Raw genomic sequence first — 21404 nt, forward strand, 5'->3', positions numbered from 1 at the left:
TAGGACAGAACTGGTTCTTAGCCAGATCCACATTTATGTTATATGTATTAAAGAATAAAACTCAACCAGAAGGAGTTTGTAGTACACCAAGATTCAAATTTGATCAGGTATTTCTGCTTGACAGCTAGCCCAGTCACGTTTGCAAACAATGTTTGCTTTTGGTTTTCACAGATACCTATTTATCCACAGAATCACCTTACATGTTAATAGATAAAATGATAGAGCAACTTTGTGACAGCTGCAACACACAACCCGAGCAGCTTATCTGAGGTAGGCTTAATGGGTAATCTTTGTAAGGTGCCAAAACCACAAATATTTGCCAGTTTCACAGATTTCACAGAATATTCTGAGTTGGAAGGGACCCACAGGGATCACTGAGTCCAACTTTTAAGTGAATGGCCTATAATTTAAACAACAGAACAATAAAAATGCAAATCCTAGAAATAAGCAGTGTTAAAATTCTACTCTGAGTAAAGCCTGTGGTCCACTGAATTCATGTACAGATCACAGCTATAAATCATAAACACAAATAAGACTATTCTGAAAATACAGACACCAAGGAGGAAAGACTCAGTGACCAATGAGTAAGAGATTTCAATCCTACACAAGTTGAAGTTCATAAATTTTATCTAGCACAATGAGCCAAAATAATTAGGCAACACTTCTGCAGAAATACAAAAAGACTTTGAGTTATTATGCTCAGTCAACAGATGGAGTCTTTCATATGTTTCAGTCATTACTTATCAAAAAGATCTGTCCAACAAGCAGTCTCTTCTCAAAGTTCATAGTACTAATTAAGCATTCTGGTTTCTTGGATTGCAGCTGACAAGAACTTCCCTACATAGCTGAAAAGAAGCAGAAGCCACACAGCAAACCATAAAATCATATACTTCAAATCCAGCAATAAACTACCAGTGGCAGTAGATTAAAACCATAAATCGTAATTCCAAGAATTATTTTATAGTAGATTTTAGGACTTTTAGAAGCATAATAACTGTCGTTAAGAACAATGGTATTTTTAATCAGCCACTTAAAAAGAAAGAGAGAAAAGCAGAGAGGTGATTTAAAGCAGCCAAATTCTATCACATTACTTCCTGTGTGTTGCCTAGAGGCTATGAGAAGTTAATAATTCCACTAATTCAGTCCCATCACTATGAAAAAGATGCAAGAAGCCAATAGTGATAATTCTGGAAGAGAGTTACTACTTTCCTGCCAGCATACAGAGAAACATTCCCACACATACTGAAACATACACTGGACACCAGTATGTGATTTCTGCTCAAAGGGAAACTTCTGAGTGAAGCTTTCCTAATCCACAGGGAAGATTTTCACTGAAATAACAAATCCCCAGTGGGCATGCAGCGCTGCAACACTACTACGGTGAAACTTTCTTCCTCAAGATAAAAATGAAAGCTCTTGCAATACTTTTGGCAGTTCAAAAGAGGTATATGTACTTATCTTAAGCACTTATTACTCGTCTTCATACTGAGAGGGTAAACTAATTCTGCACTTCAAATATTCTAAGAGTTTTGTTTCCGTGAATTCCTCACAAAGTTTGTTCACGCTTCTAATTTTGCCTTTCCCTGAGACTAGGTTCAACACTTTTTGCTAACCTTAAGAAATACTTAATTTCTGAGCCTTGGTGTGTGACCTTAGTCTAATATTTTCTTTCAGAAGTTTCTAGGCATGCTCACTGGAAAGAGGCTTGACAGCCCCACTGACTTCTCATCTTGTAAAATCTGGACCAGCCAGTAATACCCACAGGGGACAAGGTATGACCGGTTTTATCTGTCTGCTACATTAGTGTCTCCTTTTGTATTATTCATCCTCTGACGTATGTCCATCTGGCAAGTGAGATTTACAAAAAGAAGAAATAGAAGCTAGAACATACTCACTACGAGAGAAAGGAGAATAGAATTCATCCTTCACACTTCCCAAAAGCATCTGACATTTGGGGCATTTTTGTTCCATGTCAAATTCTGATTTGCAAGTCAGAAACGCAGGTCCCAGACAGCAAGCTTGGAAAGTGGCCCAAAACAAAGATCACTGTCCAGGCATCCAACAAATAAAACTGTTTATTTCCAAGTCCTCTATGAATTAATAGGCAAAATTTCTACAACATGACTGCACTGGCAGCCTTTACTCTGCTGAGACTAAAATAAAAAAAAGGGTAAGGATACCAGTGCTGCACAGACTAACTTTGGCCCTGTTCCTATTGACAAGACAGTTAAAATCTTGGAATAGCATAGTGGAAGTGTACAAGGTTTATAAATATATAACTCAAATAACCATGAAGGCCTTTCCTACCATGCCCTAATACAATCTAGTTTTATATAAATGTGATGAGCCCCAAGTCAGTAGAGAATTACTTACATGGATAGAAAAGGAAGATGTTTGGCAATGCATTACAAAGCATAAGAATGCCTCCAATCTTCTGAATCAGAAAGAAAAATGATAAACTTATCTCTACTGTTAAGCTTTCTGCTATTGCTGCAATGGGCTGGCATAGAAGGTAATCATTTTCCTGCAACTGTTTGAAAATAAAGTTCCTATATAACCTCAGACAGCATGGGAAAAGGAGACGCCCAAAAGTGTAGGTAATCTCTCAGCTGACTATGTTTCAGGACCTTATGATCCATCATCTAAAATGTATGTAATGAAGCATCTTCAATCACACGGCCAACTCCTGGAAATAAAAATTCAAAACATACCAATGGATTAAATTTGTCAATTACAATTTTAGTGACAGTCCTGAAAACATTCACCTCAAACCCAAACCTGCAACGGAAGACTGACTATTGGTTTGTTGATCACATTATTAGGAGTCATGGATTCTAGAAAGTGAAATGGAAAGATAAAACGTTCACATTAGGTAGAATGATTTACAAACAACAAAAGTAGCACTTCAGCTCTGCTTCATGCATTTAATATTTTTCTTCTATAACGACTGAGAACTAATTTTTTAATTACCACAATCTTCACCAAAAGCGGGCTTATCTTACTTTTACAGCAATCACTAAGAATAAGATCTCTGAAGCCTTTTAAAAAGGAATGACAAACAGTAGAAGCCATCAGATGTGAAGTGAATATTTATATTCGAGTAATTATGCTACAAGATTTGGATTATTCAGTAGTTACTAGTCTTCTGGCACTGAGCTCCACCTGCTGACAAGTCTTTCAAGTATTGCAGAGCTCACATACCAAGTCTCAGTTTTATCAAATGTTCCAGTATGTGCTGCAGTGCACAAAATAAATCTGTATGAAACATTACTATAGTGAGAACACATATAATTTTAAATACATATTCTTAAAAATAATGTGTCTTTATAAAATTTGGTTTTACCATTTAAGGAAAAAGGAGAATAAGAGTAGCACACAGATTTCATTATATTATTGCTAAACAAGATTAATTACTATTTTAAATTAACTAAATCCATTGCCTGGTTTAAGCACTCCCTGAAGATTTCCTATTCTGTAACAATTTCCAAGGCAATACTGATGCTGTAATTTTAAAGCCCTACCATGAAATGCAAATCATCATAATTGTACTTAATTACCTGAGTAAATGTTTGGCTGGCACTGCAATATTCAAAAAATTAATTATATTTTTATTTCTAAATCTGATCATTAGACATACAACATTTTGTTGCTGTTGTTTTCTTCACTTTAATTGCCATGGACTACTGCCATGCTTTGTTGATCATATTGACAACAAAAATACCACATGTCTCTTAGGACAAATGACAAGCCATACATCCACTGACCGAACATCTAAACATTTAAAAATTAGCTCAAGTAGCTTCCAGTTACTGGTTAAAGATATGTAACAGTTTGGATACTACTAAATTTTTGGCAAAATATATCTGCTTACAAGGAATAGCCAGCTTTTTCTAAGTATCTATCTCCAGTACTTTAATATAAGTACAGAAGAAAATGTAAACTATGATTCTCCCATTAACACAGAGTGTAGTATAACTGCATAACTGTAAGGGGCTCAAAGACATGATTTTAAACTTCTAGAACCTTCAGCATTATAATTATCTCTGTCTTTCATGTATAGCTCAGTAGAAAGGTATAACTGCTAGAAACATATTTACGTTTTCATTTTTCCACATACAACAACAAAATTGTTTAATATAATGTTCAGGAATAAGCATAAATAGATTTTTTTTTAAACTCCTGGCTATGATACCATGATTGAACAAAATAGAATCATTCAGCAATTTCCTTTTTCCCTACAACACACAGCTAACATTCTACAAAAAACAAAATATATTAACAACACCAAAACATACTGAAGACATAAGCAGAACGTGAAACATCCTATAGAGGCAAAAAACGAAAAAGAAAACTAAGTTATAACACACATGTAACATTACATGGCCTATAATGACACATCTAACAGCATTTCAGAATTTCATTGTTAGTATTCTATTACTCTGCTCTCCATTGCTGGCAAAATCCCGGCAAGAATACTAATACCTGCTATAGCAGAAGGAATTCTACCTGAAAGCCAATGTGGTTTCAGAGCCAACAGGAGTACCACAGACATGGTATTTGTCCTCAGACAACTGCAAGAGAAGTGTAGGGAACAGAACAAAGGTCTTTATGTAACCTTTGTCGACCTCACCAAGGCTTTCAATACTGTGAGCAGAAAAGGTCTGTGGCAGATTTTGGAACGTTTAGGTTGTCTCCCTAAATTCCTTAAAATGATCATTTCACTCCGTGAGGATCAGCACAGCCAAGTCAGATATGGCAATGCACTTTCTGAGCCCTTTCTAGTAACTAATGGTGTGAAACAAGGCTGCATTCTCGCACCAACCCTATTCACAGTCTTTTTCAGCATGATGCTTCCAAAAGGCCACGGCAGACCTCAATGATCAGGACGGTATCTACATTCGATATTATACTGATGGAAGCCTATTCAACCTAAGGCGACTGAAGGCCCACACCAAGACCTTAAACCATCTTGTCCGGGAGCTGCTTTATGCTGATGACGCCGCCCTTGTTGCCCACACAGAAGCAGCTCTGCAGCGTTTAACATCCTGCTTTGCAGACGCTGCCGAGCTTTTTGGGCTGGCAGTCAGCCTAAAGAAGACAAAAGTTCTCTATCAACCTGCACATCAGGAAGCCTTCCATCATCCCCATATCACCATTGGCAAATCAGAGCTCAAATCAGTCCAGCAGTTTAATTACCTAGGTAGCCTCATCTCCTCGGACGGTAAGATTGACGGAGAGACAGACAAAAGGTTAGCAAAAGCATGTAGTGCTTTCAGAAAGCTTCATAGAAGAGTTTGGCGAAATAAACACTTGAAGAAAAGTACCAAGATCAGTGTTTACAGAGTCATAGTGTTGTCTACTCTCTTATATGGCTCCGAATCATGGGTCATCTACCGCCACCACCTGCAACTCCTAGAACACTTCCATCAACACTGCCTCCGTACAATCCTAAACATCCACTAGTCAGATTATGTGACCAATACATCTGTTCTAGAACAAGCAGCAGTCACAAGTATTGAAGCCATGTTGCTGAGAACACAGCTGCGTTGGGCAGGGCACGTCTCCAGGATGAAGGACCACCGCCTCCCTAAGATCTTGCTTTATGGTGAACTCGCCACTGGCTGCTGCAACAGAGGAGCCCCGAAGAGAAGATACAAGGACTCCCTGAAACAACATCTCAGCCTTGGCCATATTGATCAACATGACTGGTCTACTCTGGCCTCCAATCGGGAGGTCTGGAGACACACCACCTATAACGCAGCTGTCTCCTTTGAGAATGCACGCAGGATCACCCTTGAGAAGAAAAGACAACACAGAAAGAATTGTGTCTTGCAGAATACACCATCTAAGGAGTCTTTCTGCTGTGCCTTTTGCAATCGGATATGTCTGTCTCGTATTGGCCCCATAAGCCACCAGCGTGCCTGTAACAAACGTGGACAGAGCCTTCCCAAATCTTCATTCGCGAAGCCCAGCCATGACTGACATTCTATTATACAGCTATGTAATGTAAGATATGGAAAACAAAACAATTTGAGAATTCTTACACCATGAAATTGGCTGTATTTATATGATGCCATATAAATACTTAGAAATATGAAATTGTACAAAATTGTTTTGCATATCCTATTTTTAATTTTAAATTACAAAAAAACCTCACTTGTGACTGAGGACATGCAAATTTACTTCATATGGATGACGACAACACAAGTCAATTATGATTTTGTAATTCTTAAGAAAGTATTTACAATTAATTTCTGAAGAGGAATAAATAACCACAATCAAGTATAGTATCAGAGCAACATTTAGATGAACTGCACATAAAGAGGAGAAACCTAAACAAATTTATAGCTAAAGAGACAATGATTCTCTGGAATGACACGAGGATGAGCTATTAGCAGCAAGAATATTTCATTTCCAAGCATTTAGCAGCTCTATAATTTTAAAGAGTTTTAGTAAAAATAAAAAAAAATCCTATCATAAAAATCACCAGGATATTTATTTATACAAACAGCCCATCAGTGTATTACGTTTTCATCTTGAGATATAGTCAAGACTGCCCTCTCAAGGCATAACAACTTGAAAAAAAATTTAATTTACACTGCAGTTGTATCTCTTTCTTTTTAGTCACTTTTACTCACACAGAATATCAGCTCAACAGTTAAAGAAAACTTACTCAAGGGGAATCACGCAGCATTTAAGTCAGTCATATTCCCATACTTCACTCATAATAAGGGCAAATCATGCCTGGCCAATCTGGTGGCCTCCCATGATGGACTGACTGCAGCAGCAAACAAGGCAAGAGTGAGTCCCAACTCATGTCATCCACCCAGACTTTTGTAAGGCCTCCAGCATGATCCCACGTGACATCCTTATCTCCAAGTTGGAGAGATGTGGATCTGAAGGGTGGGCCACTCTTCAAATGGAATAGGGAATTGGCTGAATGGACACAGCCAGAGAGCTCTGGTCAATGGCTCTATGTCCAGGTGGGGCTGGTGGTGAGTGGTGTCACCTCAGGACTCTGCCTTGGAACCAATGCTCTTTAATATCTTCATCAATGACACAGACAGTGAGATCCAATGTGCCCTCAGCAAGTTTGCAGATGACACAAAGCTGAGGGGCACAGGTGACACAACAGAAGGACAGGATGCCATCCAGGGGGACCCGGACAAACTTGAGAAGTGGGCCCATGAGAACCTCATGAAGTTCAGCAAGTCCAAGCATGGGGTGCTGCAGTGGGGTCAGCACAATCCTAGACAGGAGTAAAGACTGAGAACACACTGAGAGCAGCTCTGCTGAGAAGGATTTGGGGGTGCGGTAGACAAAAAGCTGAACGTGAGCCAACAGCATGGGCTTGCAGCCCAAAGGGACAATCATATCCTGGGCTACATCCAAAGCAGTGTGGGCAGCAGATCGAGGGAGGTGATTCTCCCCCTCTACTCTGCCCTCGTGAGACCCCACCTGGAGTATCGTGCCCAGGCCTGAGATCCTCAGCAGAAGAAAGGCATGGACCTGCTGCAACAAGTCTAGAGGAGAGCCACTAAGTTGATCACAGGGCTTGAGCACCTCTCCTACAACAACAGGCTGTGAGAATTGGAGTTGTTCAGCCTAGAAAAGAGAAGGCTTCAGGAAGATTCCACTGCAGCCCTTCAGCACTTAAAAGGAGCTTCTAAAAGCAATGGAGAGTGATTTTTGGAAGTGGTAGGTAGTGATATGACAAGGGAGAACACTAGTAAACTGAAAGAGGAGATGTTTCAGCACCTGAGCAGAGTCTTGCTCTGCTGCGAATACAACATTTGGCAGGGGCTGTGAGAGAGGAGACAGCCCTGGTACTGAGAGTGGTCACCAAACACCACCTTAATACTCCCTCCTGTGCTGCAGGGTAACAGCAATGGTCTCCTTGTGTGCAGAGACAAGAGTGTGACTACTTCTGGCTTAGTGGAGGGACCAGTTGGGAAAAAGGCTGTAAAAGGGCAGAACGCCCCAGTCTACACCTCCTCTCAGCATTTCTACTGAGATGGTCCAGCACCCAGAGGTAAGGGCTTCTCCAACATCACAGGCATGGAGTCATTTTATGACCAACTCAATCCCCCCTAGAAGGCAAGGCCAATACCAACATGATCAAGTAGGTTAAGCTCCTGCCTACTTCCACTCTAAAAGCTGGTACGGGAGTGCAGGAGCTCCTGCAAGTCCTAAAGGGAAAAAACCGTGTAAGCAGTAGGATGTACAGGATCCAGTGCAGGTTGCAGTGAACCATGACCATTTCCTTCCAGGAAAGGCCAGGCTGGATGGGATTTTGAGCATCCTGCTTTAGTGGAAGGTGTCACTGCCCATGGCAGGGGGGCTGGAAATAGACAAACTTTAAGGTCCCTTCCAATCCAAACCATTCTATGGTTCTATGACTCCACTGTCAGGTTCCCCTGCCCTCCACCAGAGGCCACATTGCCCTGGACACAGAACCAGCCACTCTGTGACATCAGCCTTTGGCCAAGGGCACTGCGGGTGCCATGCTGGCAGCTGCAACCAGCTTTTGAGAAGTTTCAAATAACTTCTTTGCCATATAAATCAATTTTCTGGGGGAAAAAAGAAAACAAAAAAGGAAATGACGACAAGTACTCTAGAAATTCCTAATTCCAAATAAAAGGTAATCTCTAGTAATTCTGCAGTAGCCTAGCCAAGAAAGGGAAAAAAGAAAACTAAAAGAAAAAGATTTACTATATGGATTAGCAGTGTAACAGCAGACACAGATGGCCATGGTAAAGAACAGGGGACTAAAACAGAGTTGACGAACAGGTGAGGAGCCCTTGCTCCTGGCAGCTCACTGTGCTGCTACCAGTGATGAAGTTTCCATGCCTTTGTGCTGCTGGCCATGTGCAGGCCTGTACTCAGCACATGGGATTATTTTCTCCCACCCATTGAAACAGAGATTTGGACACCAGAAAGCAGACTTTAGCAATCTTGAACTGAAGCAGAAGAGTACCATTTTCATGATTAGACTCATCACCTCAACTAACCCATACAGACAATATTCACTAGCACTACTACAGGATAATATATTAAATATTATTAACAAAATAGCCTACCCAAAAAAGATTCCAAATCTCCTAATCTTTTGCAACCATTATTTTATTCTTCTTTTCTCCTTCATCATCTTTTTTCATTTTGTCAACCCCTTCTACGTCATGACAAGCATAAAAGCTTTGAAAAATAATGTTTTGTACCAGCGTAAACAACAACCATCCCATAGCGCCTTGTAAATATTCAAAAGCAGTGGAAGCAAGAGAATGCTGACAACTAAGGATAACTGTAGAATGTGAATCAAACTAGGTTCCACAAATTGACAGAGGAAAAAAACATATATGGGGTCTCCTCAGAGCACAAAAAGTTCCTTTTGATTATTGAGAGCATGTAAACATTTGAAAATAAGTTGCAAAGAAACCAGTGTTTATTTCTCTCCAGGCAAAGAGTAACTACAGTACATAAAATTAATTTCTCTATTACATAATGTGTGCAGTGATTCTGCAGTGAGCTTTTACTGTTCATTTTATATCTACAACTGTGAATATATTTCTTCAACACACCCAAGGAAACTACCAATAGCTGCTCAGTCACATTTACTAAATCTATTTAAGGGTTAACACTTTCGATAATAAAATAGTCTAGTGAGAATCTAAGCATCAAGTATACAGAAGACCAATCCAAGACCACAGACATGGATTGTTACAAGTTATTGCAACTTAAAAAATAAGAAAACCCACACAACTGAACCGTTTGTCCAAACAAGTTTCCACAAATGCAAAGTGAAGTTCATTCACTTTAGTCACCCCAGTGAGTATCTGGATAATCTGATCCCAGGACAGCAAAGCTACACAGTTCAGTAAAACAGATGTAAAACTTACCATAGAAGTCACTGATCTTGCATCTTCTTCATAATTCACTACAGGTGGCGGCTCTTTCCCATCATTCTCTTGAACCTTTTGTTCCAGTAGTTCTTTCTGGGCTGCAAATTTTGCCTCAGAGCATCTTAATTGCTGAACTGTTTGCTTAAGTTCTTCAAGTGCTTGCTTTTGGCTCAGCAAGAGTACAATGCTGCAAAGAAAAATAACAATTTAAAAATATACATGATTAAAGATACTGCTGAGTTTAATGAGACTGAAGTGTTTTGCTAAGGAGGAGTTATGAGAAAGACCAAACTCCCCCCTCTAAACAATTCTAAATCCGAAATTACAAGGCTCCAACTGAGGAAGTATGGAGAAAGAAAAAATAACAGCCCTTTATTAAAGGATATATGTGTATTAACAGAAAACAAAAGAACACAGCATCAACCAACAATAATCCTGTACCCCAAAATCCCCTTCAAAAAGGAAATAGTTCACTACTTTCTGCCATTTGGCGCAATTCTAACCACAATCGGCAGGGGGGCTGTTGGATCGCTAGAGGAGCAGAGCCTGCAGTTGCTCTGTGGCAGTCAGCAGGGGGTGCTGTTGGGCCCTGGTGGTCACCGCACGGGGCCCCAGTGCAGGAGAAGCCAAAAATTAAGATTTCCCCCCCACACCAAGAAAGGGAAGGGGAAAGGGGGGAAAAGCGGGCTCTTCCCACGAAACTCATGTTGTCCGCGGCTGGCTGTGGCTGGGATCTCCCCCCCCCATTTGTCAATGGGCACAAGCCACTGCCAAACACGGGAGTGGAAGAGGGAAAGGGCCACCTCCTCCAAAAAAAGGTTCCTCTGCAGATGGGTTAAGCCTCTCCGATGAAATTCGAGAAGATCTGGGCTGGAGGCAGAACAGGGCGCAGGAAAAACGGAGGTAAACGGGGCCAGAAAACAGCCAGATGACCAGGCCAAAAAACAAAGTGAACCTCGGACCCCTCCAATGCACACCTTTGCCTGAGTTAAGGTAAAAGTGAAGTGCCTCCAGTTTCCAAGGAGAGGAAAAAAAAAATTCATCACCCCTCCCCAGAGTCTTCAGAGGGTCATCAGCTTAGAATGTGGATCTGCTGGTTACTTCTTTCCTGTGGATCAATCATCCTAGGCAAACACCTTCCCCCTTCCTCGTTCAACATCTTTCTTATACAGCAATGCAGGGGAAAGAAAAAAATTCCCCCTTGGTTTTTTTCAGAACAAGTAAACCTATGACAGACACATATTTTGTTTCATAAAAGCTGGGGGAAAGAAGCATGACAATTCCTCAACATAATTCTTTATTCGAAGGTATAAACACATAGAGCAATTCTAGAAAATTTTCAAAGCTACAACACAATGCAAGCAAACACTCATTCTCTTTTCATTATCACAAAAATCACATTGTAATAAATATACACGAAACTACTGTTTTCATTCACTTTTGACTGAATATAAAAACACTAGGGTTCCCTGTCCTTTAGAGAATAAAATTTTAGATAATGATTTCCAGCAATGAGAAATTCACTGCATTCTGGATAGTTGTTGTAATGATAATTTGCACTACTAAACTCACCTCACATCCAGTATAAATTCATCTGGCATCAAGTTAGAGATATCTGTTGTTTCCTCTACTTTGTAAGTGTTTCTGGACTGCATTATAACCGTCTTCTAATGAAGCTAAATAATTTGATCTCTATAAGAACTTTTTGTCTTCTGCTTGTTTTTATGGATCTCCTCTGAATACCCCTCATAGCCCTGAATCCTCGAGACAAACATGATTAAATCATTACTAAAGGACAAGCACTTAGAACATCTGCAGCTACCCAGATGACTCTATTATCCCAAAGAACTGTCAAAACCAAAGCTTGACAGAAGCTGCCTAAAAGACAGAATCGTCCATGGTATAATATAGACACCCTTAAAAGCATTCAACTGGAACCCAGTGACATGTGGTCTGTAAGACATGCAGAGTTCTCACAGTCTACAAGAACAGATTGACGACGTAAAGGGACCAGAACTATGTAGAATGAGGACAATATGAAGAAAATCACAGTTTCCTTTCACTCTGTATCTTCAGGATAATCCCTGGAAGGTAAGACCCTCTTGCAAGCCTACCCTTGAAGAAAAAAAGAAAGGCAAAAGTCATTCATATTGAGATTTTTCTTTCCCAAAGTGGTGCTGAGCCAAATGACTATTCAAATAGGTTTCCAAGTGATAAGGGAACAACCCGTCATAAAAATTCTCATTGGCAGGAAAAGACAAAAATAATATTCCTATAGATGAGCATTATACTAAGTCACTAATGAACCAAACTCCACACTATCAGCAGAACGATCATTCATGCAAAAAGGATAAGTGTGATGTATGAAGAGATGATTACAGGATCTGAAACTGAGACTTGGCATGAAACCACATACATTTAAAGAGCAGCACACAAGAAAATGAACAATTATCTTGACATTATCCTCAAGATAATGTTCTTTCATCTGGGCCTCATTATGAGAGAAAAAGGACATCACCCTGTGAAAATAATAGTCTTCCATCATCAGCAAGGCCTTGGTGAACACACATTGTGTAGATTGACATCCTCAAACACAAAATGCTTTCAACATATCATGATGCAGGGGTAACAAGAGAAAAGTCACAAACTAGTCTCTTTCCTGAATGGTGGCAAGATGAATTACAATCTAATTAGTTTTCCCAAATCCAGCTCTGAATGCTCCACACTCCAGACATGCAAGAGGAATTGGAATCTATAAAATTATTTGTCCATGGCTTGCATGAGTGCAAACTTTATAGTCCTTGTTGCTAGCAAAAAGCTACTAGCAACCTCACAGAGTGAGATCTTGTGTGAAGAAGCCCTGCAAGTCAGAGCAACACATCAGAAAGTGTTAAAAAGATAAACTGAATCAAAAACTAAATTTTCAACATGCCATCTTGTCAGGAGGGCAGATGATATTCCAGACATATACATATATAAATAAAATATAATTAAAACATTCTCTGTGTTGAAGGTAATATCATCATTTGACTATGCAAAAGGATATTAGTGCCAGGATAACAGTACCAAGACAGTGCCATATAGTATGACAGCAGTCATAATGAAACCCAATGCAACAGTTGGATGAGATCTTCTGGGGACAGTAAATACACATAAAAACATCCTGATCGCTCTGCACTGCACTTAAAAGGTGAAAATGGGTTCTTTTGGAGGAAGACATGATCAATGACAAGTCACAACAAGGATGATTTCGAGGAAACTCTGACCTTACAACTAGGCATCTAAGAAAGATTTCATGCCTTTTAATAAGACACAGAGTTATTGGTGCAATTTGAACCAAAATCATCTCCTCAACACTGCAAACACCTGCTAAAGGATCAGTCAGAGAAGCCTGCCCACAGCAAGAAATACAGGGATGGTCTGAACTATTTTCAGAGAGTGATAACTGATAACAAAACAATACTGAGGGGAAAAAGCCAAATACCCCAGCAAACTTGATGAGGTCAAATACAGTTTACCCTTTAAGTAATGTGCAGCAAAGAAGGCAGGTCAAGAACCAAAAACTGGAAAATACACTGTGATTACATGTGAACTTCACCAAAGAAAGAACAGGAAAGTATCTAATTAAAACCCTCATATCATATACATAAAATTTTAGATATTAATTAAATACTATACAATAGTATAGTATGACAATATTCCTTCCACAAAAAGCTTCAAGACTGCATAGAATCATAGAACCATAGAATCATAGAAGCAAGTGGGTTGGAAGGGACCCCTGAGATCATCAACTCCAACACTTGATCCACTACCACTGTGGTTACTAGACCATGGCACTAAGTGCCACATCCAGTCTCATCTTAAAAACCTCCAGGGACGGAGAATCCACCACTTCCCTGGGCAGCCCATCCCAATGTCTGATTACTCTCTGTAAAAAATTTCTTCCTGATATCCAACCTAAACCTTCCCTGGCAGAGCTTAAGACCTTCAGTGAATGAAGGGTTACCCAAAGGACTTGCTCTCCAATTCACTACTGGTACTGTAAGCTAATATTTATAAGCAAGTTAGTAAGGTTATGACTGATTGCAACAAGAATCAGAAAAATATAATTACAGACAAAATTTCTTTATCTGTTGTATTAAGCTCAGTTTAAATGAGGATGTGAATACTTTTTCTAATCAGAGATAGGAAAAAAAGCTAAAGATGTTGCCCAAGAATGGTTCTTAATAATAATGTTTTATTTGTGGTGCCATAAAACATTCACTAATCACTCATGTTTGCTATTTGTTATGCAGTACTACAGGGTATCATATTACATTCTTTACATTTACAGTTTTGTAAAAAGAAAATGGAATGAAGAATGAACTTAACCTGAAAAGTTCCAAACACATTACTGCATAAGAAAGAGTCTTGCACATGATTCTGAACGTCTTTCACAAAATTACAACTACACAAGGAATTCGGTCAAACAGAGAGGCAATGTGAACTTAGCCAACTTCTTCCGTCAAGTTGAAGTTACAATACTAACCAAAGGTCCAGCTCTTGAGCCATCCCAAAACCATGACAATTATATATTAACTCATGGAGCTGCTCAATTCTTCAATGATTTAAGTTCTGGAGTAGGTAAGGGTTACTGTAGAGATGAGAAATTAACTTATTATTGTTTCTCACAGTAATTGCTACTCACAGAAACAGAACAAGATTAGTGGTGGTTATTTCTTATTTAAGTCTTAGAATGTCATTATAGCCATTTTTTCCCTCAAATTATTATATTTCAAAGTTCATTTCAACTTACTCAGACTTCTTTTCACAAGTTTTAGAAGACTCCTCTATTTTTTTCTCTAGTTCCAATACAAGTTCCTCTTTGCTCAAAAGGGTTTGCTGTGTTTGCATCAGTTCTTCTATTACTGTTTTCAACCTGCAAGATAGAAGTCAAAAACCCATGCTGTGAATACACAAACTGTATACATTTGCGAACATTGTATTTTTTTTTCCTGAAGATGTAAAGGAGCATTATTTTTTAGATTATCTTACTCGGTGCTTGACAGTTTTGAGGTTTTTTCATGGATATACCTTTATATTGTTAATACATATTATTACAGTTCCTCTGTATATATACAAGGTTACATAGTGATCTGCTGCCTGCAAATTTTCCTATCAAGAAATCTTTTTTCCAGAATGTGTGATGATGGGTTCTGTGAATTAATGCCTTCCTAACATATTACTAATTTACAAGATGCTTTATGAAAGACGAAAGCCTTCCAACTTCTGAAGCACATGTTAAATAAATACATAGAATCAGTACTTGAGCTGTATTTACCTCTAGAAATAAAAAATAATACAAATTAACACTTCCTGGTTTAAGAGTGATTATATTTTTCTCCACAATTACCCTTCTGAGGTTACAATCTCTGGTAATGGTTAATTCAAAGGAAAGACAAAACTGTACATGAACACTCCATACTAACAGAGAAGGGATTATTACATTTTAAAACCATCACTGACACTTAGTAATCATGCTGGTAATATTTCAATAACAAAAAAATTCAATGAATATAGAGAAATATTTGCATTCTGAACAATGCAGGTAAATAGTTAACATAATGATGACTTCTAAAATGCATATCAATATTTATATGTTGACTTCAAGAAACTGTTGTCAGAACAATTTTTTAAGAACAAATTAATATGTACACCTTGTTTCCTTCTCAGCATTCATCTATCCCTCTTTGACTATCTTACTCTGCTTCCCCTGTATTTTGAAGCCCAACTTCAATAGAATTACTGAAGTAAAGAGTGGAACAAAAGCAAAATACATAGAGTAATTCCACTGCACGTATCTACGGCCCAAAACCACTCCAGGCTAGGGAGTAGAACAGGAGGTCAACTCTCTAAATAGCTAAGAGGCCCATCTCCCTCATGTCCATATATACCAAACTCAACTATTTGATTCTAAACATTGAATTAGTTCTCTCCACACTATATATTTTATACAATCTTGATTGCATATGGTCTGTACTCAGACAGTCCCATATCTTATCTTGGAAGACTTAAATAACTAAAAAAAGCCATAGTGTGAACAAAAAAAGTTTATTTCCCAAATGACCAAGCTTCTATATGTGTTTATTTTGAGATAAGATAAATACTTAAAGCATTTCCCTCCAAGTAACATCCTCAAAGCTCCCCTTTTCAAAGACATTATTGGTTTCAAGCTACCAAAATTCGTATGCTGAACTTCTCAGAAATTACTGTCTTCTTACATTGGGTCTCCACCTTAATACCAACTAACTTTTTGATTTTAATACCTTGCTAAAAAAAGTAATTACCAATTCTGTACCTGGTTTTTAATCAGCTTTTGAATCAAAATTTTAATCAACATTGCATTGGCCTAAAAATTGATTTACGAGAAGCAGATGTTATATCTCATGATCAAGCACCAACAGTCAAGAAATTAAAACCAAATTAATAAGACTGTTCATCACTGGAAGGTATGAGTACATACATTCAGAAACAACATCTTAAATTTTCACAATTTCAAAAATATCAGATTTTATATTGGAGTATCAGATTGAAACAGAAGGTTGATGTAATTTTTACCAAAACTTCTGAGATATTTTAGGACATTTGTATTTATCGTACAGAAAACAAAACAAAGCAACCATATAAACACTAAACTAAATTGCCTCCTTGTATTCAACATCTATTGCTTAGTTTAAACAATAACTTTCATTCAAACTGGCTAGAACAGACAACACTGCATCTGTCTTGTATCATTTTGGTTGTGGTTTGCCAAAGGAATTTTCTTGTGGCCTTGTACTTGCCTTCTGGATACAATCAGTTTACAAAAGGGTTTCCATTACTAACCAGTTAATCACTATGATCCTTTTAAGTTTTAACAACCACACAATCCCTCTACCAGGAAACCCTCCTTTCATATTTCTCTAGTTATTAGCACCATTCTGCCTCAAATATCTATAAAAATAAATGTTTGAGTTTACAGAACTTGTATTTCGAAAGATTTTTAAACTAATTTGGATATTAATATGCTCACTGATTGACATTTACCTCATTCTGGTTGCCTCGTCTCAGTTTTTAATGCATGCATCTTCAAAGCATAAACTTTTATTCTGTTACACTTTGCAGTATTTCTCAATATTATTCAGTGACAGTCATGAATATTTATCAGGAGACACTATAATTCTCCCATTCCTTAGAAAGGTTAGCTGGTCTTTCAACTGCCTCCTTCTGTCAAAATTTTATTCATAAATGTAACCTTACCTAAAAATGTAAAAGCTAGTTTTCTCATCATGTTTCCTTAAAATATGTTGTATTAAAACCTCTAAGCAGTATGCAAAGCTGTCATTTTTCCATTACACACCCAATAAACCAAGAGATGAAACCAAATATTACTGATTACAAATCAATATATCTTTGAATCTTTTATATGTTTGTGAAATAAATCCACTATGTGTACTTATTATATTTGGTAGATACTGAAGGTAGTTCTCATCTGCAGAAACATAGTGAGGTAGTATTTTGAAGATCCAAGGCCATGATCTCAATATGAAAGAACAGTCAAATTTCTATTGCTTCATCACATACAGAGTTGATTTTTTAAAAGTCATCAACATTTCTCTTACTTGCAAACTTCTAGTCATACAGAGTTGATGCAAATACCTGTGGGGTTATTTTGGCTGCAGTGGCTTTAAAGGCAAGACTATAAAAATATATATCTAAAACACAGCTAACAAGTTATATGAGTAAAGACAGCTATTGAGAACTAAGCACTTCAGAAAAGGAAGGGTTCCCGCCTGCATTTAAAAGAAGAAGGACAAAGAGGATAAGAATAAACAGTTTTTACAGTGCCAGGGGCCAGTGGAGCTTCATAAACAATCTGCACTGCTTAATATGTTCATGATAATTCAAATAAAAGGACAGTTAAAAAGCAAAAAAAGAATGCAGATCTTATAATGTTATTTGAGGTAGGAGGAAGGGTCTGAATGTGAAGAATACAAAAGGATTATTGATACACTGCTAGGGTCAGAAAATCAAACAGAATGATTCTCTAGGATCTGTTAAAAACAAAACAGAGTAAGAATATAGGGAACTTCAGAATGCCTCCCTCTAAACTGTGTATCTGGATTCCCTCCACAATTCTGGTCATTTATCTCAAAATCAATACAGTAACCCTGAAAATATGTAAATCAAGATGACAAGCTTGATAAAGCATGAGTAAGTTTCGTGAAAGGACAGAATAAAGCTAAGGATGGCTGTGAAAAAGAGGGCACAGCGTAGAAGTTGGACAAAAATGTACAATATCATAGACAGAGAGGAATAGACTGTTCCTATTCTCTCCCAAAACAAGCACTTAAGAACCATAAAATCAAACTAAGAAGTAGCAGGTTCATAAAATACGAACTTAATAGCTGGAATACCTGGACCAGAAATTTTATGGACAACAGGTACTTGTATATACTGAAGCTGACTGGGCAAGTTCATAAAGGAAAAATACCTCTAAGGCTAATAGAAACTATCTCTGTGGCCATTAAAGATAAATACTGCTTCTGTCTCAAAATATTCCTGAGATGAAAATTATGAGATGTTGAGGAAATTTAATTGCACGGTCATTCTGTTTCTGTTCTCCGCTCAAGACTTTTCCCTGTTGGCTAACATAAGGAAGAAGTTTGGTTAGGTAAATCTTTGGTCTGACCTAATACAGTTAAACTCAGAGTCCTAAACCTATACCAGAAAGTGAATGCCTTAAAGACAGCAACACTTAAAAGAGCTATTTGATTCTCAAATTCACAGGACAATTTCATGTGGATAAATATAAGATTTGCAACAGAACACACTGGAAATTATATTGAAAATGAATATATATATATGTAGGCAAATGTATGTACAGGCATACATTTATAAAGTATGTACAGACATACATTTATAAACACTAATATGAATTTCATCAGAACCATTTATTAGAAAAGCAACGTTTTATCTCTTTTATTTAGATATGCTGATGTCTTATTTTTAAACAATGGGATGCAAAAGGCAAGTCGAACAAGATGTTATTTCTCTTTTTGAGCTATGGAAGACAGAATCTTTTAAAAAATTTAATATTTTATTGAAAAGGGAGATTGAGTACATATATTTTTCCTGTCACTTTGCAGAGGTACATCAAGATGTACAACATTTACATACTTTAAGTAGGAATAATCTCAATTTAGTAATGATGCAGAATATATTAAAAAGAGAAACGTATTTAAAGGGACTGGGGGGGTTTAATTATCAAGAGATCCTTTCATAAGAAAGATGAAGCTGCTTCGTGACTAAGGAGGCAGATGCTCCATATTAAAAAAGTTATTTCAATACTTATCAAAGGAATAAATTTAGAAAAATAATCAGATTACACAGAAAAAAGAGAGAATGTTTACCAACCTTGAAAAGGAATTAATAAAATACAGAGTTTCTGTTATGTTGAGAAAACACAGTGATTAGAGTAATATGCTCACATTTGAAATGCCTCACTGTTATTGAGATCCAATCTGATTTTGGATTTCAGAAAAACCTCAAAGAAATAGGGATTATAGTTTGATTAAGCAATCAGATTTAAAAAAAAAATAAAAAGCCCCACGATATATCACTGTTATCTTATTTGCATCAGTTACACTTTCCAAAGGGACAAAATACTTCAAACAAGTCAAACATGGACTGAAACACAGTAGAGGCAACAAAAAATCATCAACTAATGAAATTCATAACTTCCCATTTTTAGTGCATGATTGATAGTTGCAATCTCACAAGTGACCACATAGGACCATTTTATGTCAAAAGTTGAGGCTGGTAATATAAGAACATAATCATCTCAGCAGGAGATTTTTTCCCCATAACAAATGATTAAAAGGTGAAGTTGGTAAAAGTAAAGAAAATATTTAACTAGGCGATATATTAACAAAACATATAGAGAGGTAGTTCATCACCCCAAATAGCTAAAAGCTCTGTGAAATGCAATACAACGGTTATATCTGCATTACTATGCTAATGTATTTTAAAGGTTATACAAATGAATAAGAATCTCCTTTGGAAAACAAAAGCAAAACTTACAAAACAAGTGAAATAAATATATTCATGAAAATTTTCTACATGGCAATTTCAATCACTGACTACATCACTCTACTCAATGGTTTCATCAAAATACTTCAGTATTTTTCCCAGAATAGTGAATGTGGAAAAACTTTTGGGAAGATGAACCAGGACGTTCCCAAGGAGGACTCATGCTAGATTTGGGGCACTGTATATATTATCTGGCAAGGAGAGGAACATACATTAAAAATGCTTTTAGGGGGAACTGGGGAGAAGTATTTTGTGCAAAGGAACAATAAAACTGGCATGGGAAAGAGCCCATAGCCTGAATGTACTATTTTTAGAAACTGGACTTTAAAAATGGGGACGCAGTTGTGCATTGATCTGAGTGAGCCTACATATAACACATAAAAGCATTTCCAGAGGATAAAGATTTGTAAAGAAAGACTTACATGACTTGTAAACTTTCTGCTGTTAAATTATTCCACATGATCTCATTAGCTTGAAGGTTTTCATTTTCTTCTAGTAATGATGTATCAAACTCTATTTCTTGTTCAGCAACTTCTGATGACCTAATTCAGTAAATAATTGTTATCTTGTCAAAATTAGCATGGATCTTTGAGTAGATCATAATGCAAATTGCTGGGTTTTGAAATATTTTAATAACTAGAATATAGTTAAAATTGCATACAAAATAAAAGGATAGCTAGCAACTGGACACATATCCTTTTTCCTTGAATGTTAGGAAATTGTCCTAAAATCTTATGAGATAATAAAATGTAATAAAATTATTTGAATCCAGATCACAACACAATTGAGGTTCTCAAGGGCTACTAATGTCAACAGGTCCACTCTTAGCTGCTTCTGTCATAAACCCACACATGACAATTATCAATTCACACGTAACAACAAAAAAAGATTATGCAAGAAGTCTTAGGAATATTCTGCATATACTTATACAGAGTAATAGTCCAATAAATGGGAAATACACTTTGGTTTTAAAGTAAAAACCTCCTTGCATTATCTGCATGCTCTGTGGTCTCAGGCTCAACCTGCAATAACTGCAGAGTACACAGAGACACCTAGAGCTGACTTTATACTAGAACAAGTTTAGCCCAGAATGCAAAATGCATGCAAATAAACAATTATGAGTAAATTAGCTCATGTGGAGTCTAGACTGTCATTTATAGTATGCTGTCAGTACCAAAGTTAGGGATCTTCTCATGTAACTGGAAATTTGTTTTTCTAGAACCAGGAATATAAATGGTTCAGCCACCTTTCCATACACGCAAATAGAACAATTTTCAAATTAGGATAAAGTTTTACTAGTAACAATATAAAAGGAACCAAACAGAAGCAAATTCAACTCTGACCACTTAAGCAGAGTTGAAGTTTAATGCAGGATTTTCTAAGGAAGAAACATGA

The 21404-nt window shown here is 37.3% G+C and overlaps 1 protein-coding gene across 4 annotated transcripts in view; it reads right to left on the reverse strand.

The window, feature by feature from the left end:
* Positions 1-21404, reverse strand: part of FER (FER tyrosine kinase) — a 156173-nt gene that overhangs the window by 95071 nt on the left and 39698 nt on the right. For all 4 annotated transcript variants that reach the window (XM_064641023.1, XM_064641024.1, XM_064641026.1 and 1 more), the window contains exons 8-10: positions 20432-20551; positions 14695-14817; positions 9897-10086 (exon numbers count right to left, since the gene is read on the reverse strand). In XM_064641023.1, coding sequence (XP_064497093.1) covers positions 9897-10086; positions 14695-14817; positions 20432-20551 — 433 coding nt within the window. The remainder of the gene's footprint in view (positions 1-9896; positions 10087-14694; positions 14818-20431; positions 20552-21404) is intronic.

Source organism: Pseudopipra pipra, chromosome Z (assembly GCF_036250125.1).
Source record: "Pseudopipra pipra isolate bDixPip1 chromosome Z, bDixPip1.hap1, whole genome shotgun sequence".
Classification (NCBI taxonomy): domain Eukaryota; kingdom Metazoa; phylum Chordata; class Aves; order Passeriformes; family Pipridae; genus Pseudopipra; species Pseudopipra pipra.